The sequence below is a fragment of the Triticum dicoccoides genome, chromosome 1B, assembly GCF_002162155.2.
Source record: "Triticum dicoccoides isolate Atlit2015 ecotype Zavitan chromosome 1B, WEW_v2.0, whole genome shotgun sequence".
In the NCBI taxonomy this organism is placed as follows: domain Eukaryota; kingdom Viridiplantae; phylum Streptophyta; class Magnoliopsida; order Poales; family Poaceae; genus Triticum; species Triticum dicoccoides.
This window is the reverse complement of record NC_041381.1, coordinates 547,554,438-547,566,655: the sequence shown is the minus strand read 5'-3', so window position 1 is coordinate 547,566,655 and position 12,218 is coordinate 547,554,438. Positions and strand designations below refer to the sequence as shown.

At 44.3% G+C, this 12,218-nt stretch overlaps 1 protein-coding gene and 1 non-coding gene across 2 annotated transcripts; both read left to right on the top strand.

The window, feature by feature from the left end:
- Nucleotides 1-3,086: 3,086 nt before the first annotated feature.
- TRNAG-UCC lies at nucleotides 3,087-3,158 on the top strand. The gene has a single exon. It is a non-coding gene; the product is annotated as a tRNA-Gly (tRNA).
- Nucleotides 3,159-5,443: 2,285 nt separating this feature from the next.
- On the top strand, nucleotides 5,444-9,651 carry LOC119348643. Its single transcript, XM_037616622.1, has 3 exons — nucleotides 5,444-5,960; nucleotides 7,944-8,167; nucleotides 8,835-9,651. The coding sequence occupies exons 1-3, from the start codon at nucleotides 5,528-5,530 to the stop codon at nucleotides 9,492-9,494; spliced, it is 1,317 nt and encodes a 438-aa protein (XP_037472519.1). The 5' UTR covers nucleotides 5,444-5,527; the 3' UTR covers nucleotides 9,495-9,651.
- Nucleotides 9,652-12,218: the final 2,567 nt, after the last annotated feature.

The window sequence follows — 12,218 nt, the reverse complement described above, 5'->3', positions numbered from 1 at the left end:
GAGAGAGACGAATAGGATGTCACGGCGAGAGATGCCCTTGAGTGTGTACATGCAAGGGGGGAGGGATAGAGGCATGAGGAGAAAATATTTTTTCTGGTGTCTGTGTTGGTATGTGTGGGTGTGAGAAGATAAGGAGACCTAGGGGCAGAGGGTGTGTCACCGCATGAGGTGGCCGAGGTGAGGCCCTCGAGTCGGTTCCGTCCTGCACCACAATGGTCGGCCCATGACGCGTTCAGGGAGACCCATGGAGGACTAGTCGTACAAGACAAAGATATCAGAGTCGTGAAGGACTCCGTGTCCGATACGTCCATTTTGCATCATGCTCTTATCTCGATATTTATTGCATTATGGGCTGTTATTACACGTTATGTCACAATACTTATGGCTATTCTCTCTTATTTTACAAGGTTTACATGCAGAGGGAGAATGACGGCAGCTGGGATTCTCGGCTGGAAAAGGAGCAAATATTGGAGACCTATTCTGCACAGCTCCAAAAGTCCTGAAACTCCACAAAAGTCATTTTGGGAATTAATAAAAAATATTTAGCGGAAGAAATACTTGAGGGGGGCCACCCACCATCCACGAGGGTGGGGGGCGCGCCCTACCCCCTAGGTGCGCCCCCTGCCTCGTGGGCCACCTGGCAGCCCTCCGGTGCCCATGCTCTGCTATATGAAGTCTTTTACCCTGGAAAAAAAATCAAAAACAATCTTTCGGGACGAAACTCCGCCGCCACGAGGCGGAACCTTGGCGGAACCAATCTAGGGCTCCGGCGGAGCTGTTCTGCCGGGGAAATTTCCCTCCAGGAGGGGGAAATCATCACCATCGTCATCACCATCGATCCTCTCATCGGAAGGGGGTCAATCTCCATCAACATCTTCACCAGCACCATCTCCTCTCAAACTCTAGTTCATCTCTTGTATCCAGTCTTTGTATCCAAACCTCAGATTGGTATCTGTGGGTTGCTAGTAGTGTTGATTACTCCTTGTAGTTGATGCTAGTTGGTTTATTTGGTGGAAGATCATATGTTCAGATTCTTAATGCATATTAATACCCCTTTGATTATGAACATGAATATGCTTTGTGGGTAGTTAAGTTTGTTCCTGAGGACATGGGTGAAGTCTTGCTATTAGTAGTCATGTGAATTTGGTATTCGTTCGATATTTTGATGAGATGTATGTTGTCTCTCCTCTAGTGGTGTTATGTGAACGTCGACTACATAACACTTCACCGTTATTTGGGCCTAGAGGAAGGCATTGGGAAGTAAATAGGTAGATGATGGGTTGCTAGAGTGACATAAGCTTAAACCCTAGTTTATGCTGCTTCGTAAGAGGCTGATTTGGATCCACTTGTTTCATACTATGGTTAGGTTTACCTTAATACTTCTTTTGTAGTTGCGGATGCTTGCAATAGGGGTTAATCATAAGTGGGATGCTTGTCCAAGAAAGGACACTACCCAAGCACCGGTCCACCCACATATCAAATTATCAAAGTAACGAACGTGAATCATATGAGCGTGATGAAAATTAGCTTGACGATAATTCCCATGTGTCCTCGGGAGCGCTTTTTTCTATATAAGAACTTGTCCAGGCTTGTCCTTTGCTACAAAAAGGATTGGGCCACCTTGCTGCACCTTATTTACTTTCATTGCTTGTTACCCGTTACAAATTACCTTATCACAAAACTATCTGTTACCGATAATTTCAGTGCTTGCAGAGAATATCTTACTGAAAACCGCTTGTCATTTTCTTCTGCTCCTCGTTGGGTTCGACACTCTTACTTATCGAAAGGACTATGATAGATCCCCTATACTTGTGGGTCATCATTGCTCTTATTACAAAAAGTTGCTCGAATCAATCCCGTAAAGATTAGTCACCAGTTCACCACACACCACCCTTTTAGACGTACTGGTGTGGCTTGGCGTGTGGGTTTCTCCCAAGTCACATCACTCAACATGATAACAACCCCTGGGAAGAACAAGATATGATGTGTCGATCTGTTGATGGGATATCCTTTGGCACTCACAGCCTGCTAAAAGCAAAGGCTGTTTCAATCCTCTAGATAGCTGCTGATCCATCCATCTTCCAGTCAAAACGCCTTTAATAACCATGTAAAATAAACAACTAATTAAGCCCCACTCGTAATTCTCCTGTCGATTACAATTGCACCACCTGTGCCGCTCAATGCTCATGTGCAAGATATCAACTAAAGATATTGGAGGCAACAAAATCCTCGTATGGATCCTCTCTCTTTACAAACCTTGACTGGATCTGTATATATCGATCGAGGTATATATTCAGAGTCGTACACCGCTCATATATTGATTATTGAGGTGTATATTCGGTGTTCTACTTCTACACCGCCCATGGTTTTAGCTTCTAATAGAAACTTTCGGGTGACTTGTCGTCTCAGCTCTCACTCAACTTGTTGACAGAGGCAGGCACTGTTGCCAGGTGATGCTAGTGGACTACATAATTGGCGTATCTCACAGGCTCACACTACAGTAGCCTGGCTCCTGACCCAGAGAGGGGGCGCGTATATACACTACAGTATAATATCAGGCGGCCAGGCCCCATTGGCTAATGATCCGGAGACAGATCAAACATGGCGATGGCGTAAACGGCAACAGTGATCGAGTACGTGCGGTATCAGTTTGCATCCACTCGATCTATATCCTATAGGGTAGAAGCTGAAGGGAAAGTTGGAGGAGAGCGCAGGGGGAGGGACGGGCAATTTTAGGGGTTTCTTTCAGAACAGTGAAAGGCTACATATTCCAAAGCTGCGTGCTTTGGCTCTGTTGCTGCCCCCGCTTTTGGCATCTGGGCTGGGGAAAGGAAGGGAGAGATCGTAACGGCGAGATGCTTCGCCGGATGGATGGATGGCAGGCAGGAGTAGACCCGTTTCTACTGTAGTCTGTAGGCGAGATCGAGATGGCGATTCATGCTACCTTTTGCTGTACGTAGTTGCCTCTGCTGCATGCCCTCGCTCACTGCTTGCGGCCTTGCAGTCGCAGAAGGCGTGTATCTGGGTGTACGTTGTTACCGCATACTTAGAGCTGTAAAGAGTAATTAACCACTCCTAACCAAATAGCGTCTGTAGTCCAACGGTTAGGATAATTGCCTTCCAAGCAATAGACCCGGGTTCGACTCCCGGCAGACGCATTTTGTTTTTTATGTCTCGTTCATTCTACTGATTCAGTTCTCAGTTATTTTTTTTACCGGAACTGGCGAGCTCACTCCTGTTATACCGTTTTTTTTTGACATCACCTGTTCTACCGTCTTCTTTTTATGGACGATGACACATTGACCATGCAATGCCTAAACAGAAAACTGTTTGCCGCTCCTACTGCCAAATCTACAAAGAGAAAGCTCTAAATCCTTGTTAAAGGACGTATCTGTAAAGTAGCTCCCTGTAAAAGAAAAAACACTGTAATCTACCTCCGCATGAATTTTACTACGAGTACTACTTGTAAAAGTATGAGTTTGATGAATTTAAATAAACCCAACCGTTTAACTGTCTATATTCAATGTTTGACGTCGCTCTAATGATGTATCAACCGTTAATCTAGAAAACATTATTTGATTTCCACAAATATTCTTCATAATGAAATGGATTGCTCTCTCTCCCCTCAAACACATCAGGCCACGGCCAGTTATTTGAAGAAGAAAGCTGGGTGAAAATGTGTTCCTGCACCGATGAGGATGCAGTCTATGTTATGGACTGCATGACCGGAACTGGCGAGCTCACTCCTGTTATACCGTTTTTTTTTGACATCACCTGTTCTACCGTCTTCTTTTTATGGACGATGACACATTGACCATGCAATGCCTAAACAGAAAACTGTTTGCCGCTCCTACTGCCAAATCTACAAAGAGAAAGCTCTAAATCCTTGTTAAAGGACGTATCTGTAAAGTAGCTCCCTGTAAAAGAAAAAACACTGTAATCTACCTCCGCATGAATTTTACTACGAGTACTACTTGTAAAAGTATGAGTTTGATGAATTTAAATAAACCCAACCGTTTAACTGTCTATATTCAATGTTTGACGTCGCTCTAATGATGTATCAACCGTTAATCTAGAAAACATTATTTGATTTCCACAAATATTCTTCATAATGAAATGGATTGCTCTCTCTCCCCTCAAACACATCAGGCCACGGCCAGTTATTTGAAGAAGAAAGCTGGGTGAAAATGTGTTCCTGCACCGATGAGGATGCAGTCTATGTTATGGACTGCATGACTGTGCGTAGGCTCCCTTGATCAAGCCGCAGCGTCCGGCCGAGCCACCCAACTAGTGGCACTTGTGGATGAAAAATACTTAGAGCTCGATCAAAGTACTGTAGTTGGGATGCAATCTCGCCCTAAAGGGCGACCCCTGCGTGTGAGCCAGGCCCTTGCCGTGCTAAGAAGCTGGGATCCTTTGAATGGATATATAAATGATGATGCCACTACAGTATACGTGCATCCGATGCAAAGTGATCACGGTGGTATCGGCGCACAACACAACTCAGATTCCCTGATGGCAAAATCTTACGCGGCATTCCTGTAACAAGGAAGAGTCATGTGGTTTGAGAAGACGAGGTAAAACTCTTCAAGATACATCGTACGTGCGTACATGTCGGAAGTGCTCTTCTCAACTCGAGATCACATGAGCTCGGGTGAATAGTAAAAAAAACTTTTTGTGTTAAAAAAAATCTGATTTTTTTAGCAAACATTGACAAATGTCTTGATAGCTTGCAAAGTTTCATCAGGGGTGATATTCATGGAATACGTGACAAAAAAACAAAATGGATGCATCAAAATGCTTGAAATAACATTGTTGGAGCCTTGATTTTTTTTTTTTGCCATGTCTCCCACAAATGCCATCCGATGATGAAACTTTGCAAGCAATCAAAACATTTGTCAATAATTACAACAAAAAATGAGTATTTCTTCTATTTTTTAATTTTATTGTTCACACGAGCTCGCATGAGCTCGAGCTCAGATTTTTCATAACCCCTTTCCCATTAACTGAAAAATGGAAATACATCTGCCCACGACTAGCTCGAGCTTATATTAACCGCGTCACGTACATGCATGCTTTCTTCTTTTTAGTAGAGCATGCAGCATTAGTTTTGTTAGCTACTCATGCACAGTTACTGTCTTTTTTTTAGTGAAAATGCACGATTACATTTTTTTAGAACATCGACGAACGATTACTTTTCTTTTTTAGAGCAGGATCCAGGATTTACTGGCACGAGGAAATCAAGAGAGATCACTTTGGTCGGCCCGTTTTTCTTTTCTTTTTGGAATCATGTCAGCCCGTTTCAAAGACTAAAGAAACCTCATGTCGGCCCTTTTCAAAGACTAAAGAAACCTCATGTCGGCCCGTTCCGGATTTATGGACCTCTCATCAGCCTAAATAATCGTCAGTTTGCGCCATATGGGCGAGCCTCTCAACTCCCAAATGCCGAACGTACCCAGAGGAGTTTTCTAGGTCAGGAGCAGAGCGGCGACGGCGGCAGGACGATCAGCCGCACTGGCTTGCCGAGATGGAGGCGTGTTCGGAGACGACGGAGGAAGCGGGAACCGAGATGGCCAGGGGGAGTAGGAGAACGTCGAGGAAGATGACAAAGACGGAGTATCCATCGGTGCTGGATGCGATGGATGCCGCGATGAATCAGGTACTAGAGGAGCAAATGGAGGGGCTGGTGGCGAGGTGGAACGCCGAGAACCCCGACGCGACGCCACTCGTGGTGGAAGCGCTCACGGAGGAGCAGCGAGAGTGGCTGGAGCGAGAGCATTTGGCCAGGGAGGTGCTGATTGGTCAGGCGTACGTGGATAAGATGGCGGCGGAAGACATGGCAAGACTGGAGTTGGAGAAAACTAAACCGAAGAAGGATCCCGACGAGCGGTCTTACCAATATTACCGAGAGAACTGGGAGTGGAAATATGCCGAAGAGTTCGGCTCCTTCGAGGCCACGAGTAAGTCAATCTCCATTCCTTTCTCTTATTACTGTGTAGGAATTTCCCCAAAAGGGTCGTGACGGATCTCACTACCTTCAGTGTAACAGAGTTGTGATGCTTAGCATCAGATCTGTTTGCGACTGTACATCCTGAGAAATCAAGCAAAAACAGCTGAAATTTAAACAGGTTTAACCAAGTATTGCAGGCAGTTATTTCTGGTACGAATGATAAAGCAGAAATATAGTTCTACTTATTACATGAAAATGCATGTGAATTAAGCTGCCGGCGTGGTCTTGACCTCCATTTTGTCTTCACTAAGCAGATGATATCTCCTCAATGAGCACGCCACTTGTGCCAGTGTATACTTCTATCTGCTGGTTGGTTTTCATCGCACTGAAACCTGTCAAATCCACATTGTTACTTATCACGGCTTTGAATTTCTCTTGTGTTGTTGTTGTGATGCTACTTTCTGTAAACCTTCAGCACCCAGCATTGTAAATTCCCTGTCAGTTTGATTTTCAGCAGTAATTTTGCTTTCCAAATGTGATTAAACAGTCTGTTATTCCAGAACTGTGTTAGATAGTTATGCATTGATGGCGCTGATTGTTTTTCCTTACTCAAGCCCCAAATAGGTTTATCTGCATTTGATCCCACTGTTGTATGCCTCAGGCTCTTTACCCTGGTGGTTTGACAGTTTAAATAGTTGTGGAAGCTTTGCTCGATCTTCCAAAAATCAGTATTTTTCCATCCCCTATAGCTATTCTTCTATCATCTATATATAAGACCTCTCCTTTCCATTAGGCTTGCATATTTTAACCTTTCTAGTGTTTTGCATTTTTCAATTAAATCGCTCTAATGTTCAATCAGTAGCCCCGCCCTGGTACACCTAACTACATTATTTGCCATGAACCAACCTGACTGACTAAAAGTTAATTTGGAGGCCTTGTATTCCTTCAAACATAAATAGTAATAGTTTCATATTTTTGGCCACATATGAATCATCCTGCATAAGTGTGATAGTATCATCCACGTATTGTAGGATAGATACCCCCTTCTTCAACCAAATATGGTACGAGTCTGATTATTGCATCACTCAATTGTGCCATATTTTGCCAAGCAATTTTGACATTCAAAGTACCCCCTGTTATAACACTTTTGAGCCATTTCAGCCACATTTCACTAAATCCTTGATTCTCTATGAAATGAAAAAGAAAATTCCAATTGATTTAGTCGTGCATTTTTTCAAAGTTCAATGTCTATAGTATTCCTTACTGTTTTTACAAAATGGATCAGTATAAAAGCATATGACTAAATTCAGTAAATTGGGCAAACCTTCAATCCACACATCATCCTTCGTCACTGAATAAATAGTATGTTTCCGTTGCCACTCATTTGCTACCCTGTAAAAGCACGCTGTTTTGTTATCGCCCTCCAATAGCCACTTCTTGCTACACCGTTGAAATCAATAGTATTCATTATCCTCATAAAGCTTAGACAATCCAGTTTGTATTTGCCCCTACGTGCAAGTTGCTCTCTGCAAATTACTCTCGTCTCCTCTAGATTTTGTAATTTATTCTGCAACTTCTTGTTCAGAACTATAGAATTTCTCCTCTTCTGTTTGTCCCCCATAAATGTAGACATTTTGGGCTTCCTATAATTTGAAAATAAATCTATCCAACGGGCTTACATTTCTGATAGTCTCATTACAAAGTGTTTCTACTATATCAGAAACTCAGGCTGCTTTGTCGAACTTTTATCATGTCGAAATTCGTTTGATCTTTGGTTCTTTCATCAGGGACTAAACAGTATATTTCCAATCAATTGATGATTCCATTGCATCTCTTCTTGCTGTATATTCGATCAATTGATGTTCCTATATTTAATTTCACCATTGATCTGGATAGATAGAGGTAGGACATTACTGAATCACAATTTACTGTCACCACATGCATAGGTTAATATCTCTTTAACTGAAGTGAAATTTCCTGCCACTACATGCAGCTCGGATCCCAGCCATGTGTTTCACGGACAAGCCGACGAAGCCTGGTGTTACTAACCCCGAGCGTAGTATGCAGATCTTTTCAGTTAAAGTTGAGGAAATATATGGGGATTTACATTGGCCGCTGGATGTGTTTGGTATCGTTGCTGTGAGGGATGACCTGGATCACCGTCGCAATATTATCTTTGAGCGCAAAAGGGATAACTGTCAAACTCTCAATGAGGAGGTTCTTATTTCTCACATTCATTATGTTTTATTTGTTTCTAGCTCTGCAACAAAGCCTTTTTTGATTACTGTCCTTGAGTGTTTCCGTATTGTATGTACCATATGTCTGTTATGGTTTTTACTTCACAACCTCTAGTGTGTGTTTGATACTAGTATTGTCTTTTACTGTACTTCATGAGAAATGGTTGCAAGATGTTTTAGAAACATTTCAAGGTATTGGAAAGCAAATGTTGCAGACATGACTTTCGTTAATATGCTTTGAGCTATATGTGCAGACCTCAACCACTATAGTTCCTTCTTTTTTATGTTATGCTAACGCATTTACGCTAATGTTTTCTGCCATCATTTGTTTGCACCTCACATTGTATTATGCTCTATGCATGGTAACGTTCTCCTGATTCTGCTGCTCAAATTTTACCTCTTATCCAACTTCACTTGTTAGTTCATATTTGCTCTGTTGGTTTGAAGGCTTCAGAAATATTTGAACATCCATTTTATTGGCATTGTGTTCACTATCCATTTTTTGTTGTTGTGCCCACAGATTTCTAGTTTAAGCCAATATATTATCACTATAAATTAAGTCACAGTTGATGATCAGCTGTCCCTTTTCTTTTGCCAGTATTGGAGATATTCTCATTGTTTACTCAAATTGGTGGTGTTGCATGCAGGATCCATATTTAGTATTAACAGGTCCTACCCGTGCTCCCTTGACTCTGTTTGGGCCTATGCATTTCGATATCACGCTGAAAGTGAAGCGCAGCAATGAGTTAGAGGACAAAGATCTAAGCCTGCTAGGCTTTCGCTACGAGTGCTGCAAGTCAATCAATTATCAAGCGAGTAAGGGAGAGCACGCCCTCAGATCATGCGTGAGCAGCCAAAAACATAGAAGCAAGCTGAGCACATTGGAGCTGACATGTGGCATTGTAGTCTCATCCATTGAGGCCACAATCAGTGTGCGTATTGTTGGCGGGTCCTGGCCAGATGGATTCAGCGGGCTGTTCATTGCCTCGACTGCTAGCGTCAGTCACATGAGGGTGTTACTGCTCAATATTGGAGATAAGGATACGCCTGTTGTTGCTGCTGATGGCACCATTGAGCTGTCACGACACGTGGTTTCTGTTGAAAGCTTTGGGGAGCTGAGAGTGCATGCAGCAGGTTGGCTAGGCAGCCAGCAGGTTGACCGTGAGGTGTTCTTTCAACCATTAGAATCTGGTAGAAGCTCTCGTTCGCTTAAGGTTGGCTCGTGTGAAATGGAAGTTACCGTTGGCTGGTGCCTTTTTCCGTTATGTTATCCCACTGACGGTATTCCTTCACCCAAGAATGGGTGAGGCGGATAGTAGCTGCTGTCTAACTATAATAACTTGGCCACAGTTCTTTAATGAACTTTTGTGTGAGGCTGGTGCTAGCAGGAACTTGTCTGACCTATGCGATATGTTTTATGTAGTGCGATATATTATGTACTATATATGGTTGTTGCTTCTGAAATGGCATGTTATGTGTCGTGGTTGTTGCTTCTGAAATGGCATTTTACGAGTCATGTTTTGTGCTAATTAATGATGAAAATCGAATATCTTTGAATGTTGTTGCATGTGAGGATAAGTTAGATCTGCTGTTTTAATTAACTGTTTAAACATTATACTTGCACATTCTCAGGGCGGCATTTACAGGTTAGAAATACAAAATTTCCTGTACTATAAAATACAGTATGTGTTAATTGTGCTGGATTAATGTGAGGGTATACAAATGAACCATTCTTTTGCTGGTCTTGCACTTCCTTATGTTGAAGACAATCAATGCTTGTAAATGGAAAAGGGGAAAAGAAATCAATGAAAGAAGATAAATGTCATGATAATTAAGGGGTCACGAGCTGGGTGGCAATTTTGTGAAGACAATCTTGAAAGTGGCATGTATTCAAAGTGGCAAATATCCAATTTTCTCTGAACCACAACTACGAGAGGGCTATTATTGGTAGCGCAAAAAATACCCCTGCATCGCCTAGCTCTGGCGGCTCAGGGGAAACCTAACCTCCTGTAGCCGGCCCTCCCCATTGACTCCTCCCGTCACCGCTGTCGCTGGCTCCTACCACGGTGGCAGCGTGCCCCACCCTTGAAAGAGGGTGGGAATCTTCGGTCGCCGGTGGGGGAAGGAGCGTGTGCGCTTGGGCACAACTTGGTGCTGGGGGCCGGCGGCCTTGGCCCGGGATCTCGGTGCGGCCTGGGTGTGGACCTCGTGTGCGGCGGCGCTCGGCGCAGGATGCGCACGCAGGGCGCGGATCGACAGCTGGGTGTGGTGGCGGCTCGTGTAGGTTGGACGCGACGACCCGCGGGTGTGGCAGATGGCTTCTTCGGAGCGCGAGGTGTGCTATGGGTGGCCCTTCTCGTCCTCTGTTCTGCTGCTTCGATGGAGCGGCTTCGATCTGGATCGGAGTGTCTCAGGTCTTGTTGCTGTCTCTCGCGATGCGGCGTTTGTTGCTGCAGTGGTGGTGGTCGCGGTGGTGCTCGGTGGTGGGCGGCGGCGACATCCAGTGAGGTTGTTGTGTGTGTTTGGTCATGGTTGTGGCACCCCGGCTCAGAGCGACTGGTTTACCTTGCATTGCCGGCCCAGGGATCAAGTCTTTTGGCAACACACAACATCTTGGTACAAAAAACAACCGCTTTATTGATGCTAGCGGAAACATAAGTTCGATATTACATCAAGTAATGAGGCCAAGAGGCACACACGGTGCGGCTGAACAATATGTACATTATTTAATGAACATGAAGGGGCCTCGATCACGATAACTACGCGACAGCGGAACGACGACGAAGCGGAACTCCATAGCTCAGGGACACCGATGTGGACATGATCTAGACATGGGTAGCACTCCGATCCGGTAAGACTTCCCTGAAATCTGGCATAACACTCCAGGTTAGTACATTGAATGTACTTGCAAGCTCACAACAAGCATAAGCATAATGGCAAAACAATATCATGACAATTAATCAAGTTAAATGCAATGCGATAACACACTACTCATGCAGTGAAATCAAACTTGTGCATTGAGTCCCTCGGACTCTCTTACCAAACGGGTTACCTCGTAACCAAACGGTGATCATGCCCGGATCACAAACGAAACCAACACTTTGGTTCCCACAACGATCATCTTCATGATCTCACAAAAATCATCACTTAACCAGTGCCAAGCATATAAATTTAGTGTGCAAAATTACCTATTAATGTTGATCCATGGTGTGACTTTCTCACAAGCTATGTCCGTAACCGAGGACGCGTCTATTGATAGATTTAATAAACACTCTGCAGATGTTAGCACACTGTACCCACATCATGGAAGTCATGGCCTCGCATTCCCATTCGGGTGGACCAGGCATTCCGACAGAACCCTCCCATTGCCATGACATTCTCCCGACCACTCCGACTAACTCCCCTCTGGGCAAGTCATGGGTGGCCCCGTGTCTACGAAAGACATCAACGGCCACCGCCGTGGCAAAACTTAAACGGTCCCTGATACGTCCATTTTGCGTCATGTTTTCTTACTGTTATTTATAATGTTTTTAATCCATAATAATGCTTTTTGGAGTAATTCTAATGCATTTTCTCTCATAATTTGCAAGGAACACACCAAGAGTGGGAATTCCGGCAGCTGGAGATCTGGACCTGAAAAAGCTACGTTAGGCTACCTATTCTGCACAACTCCAAATAAGCTGAAACTTCATGGAGATTTTTTATGGAATATTTAAGAAATACTGGAGCCAATAACCACCAGAGGGGGCCACCAAGTGGGAACAAACCACCTGGGCGCGGCAGGCCCCCAGGCGCGCCCTGGTGGGTTGTGACCTCCTCGGCCCACCTCCGGTGCCCATCTTCTGGTATATAAATGATTTTGACCTAGAAACAATTAGGGGAGGACTTTCAGGACGAAGCGTCACCGCCTCGAGGCGGAACTTGGGCAGGAGCACTTTTTCCCTCCGGCGGAGCGATTCCGCCGGGGGAACTTCCCTCCCGAAGGGGGAAATCATCGTCATCATCATCACCAACAACTCTCCCATCTTGGG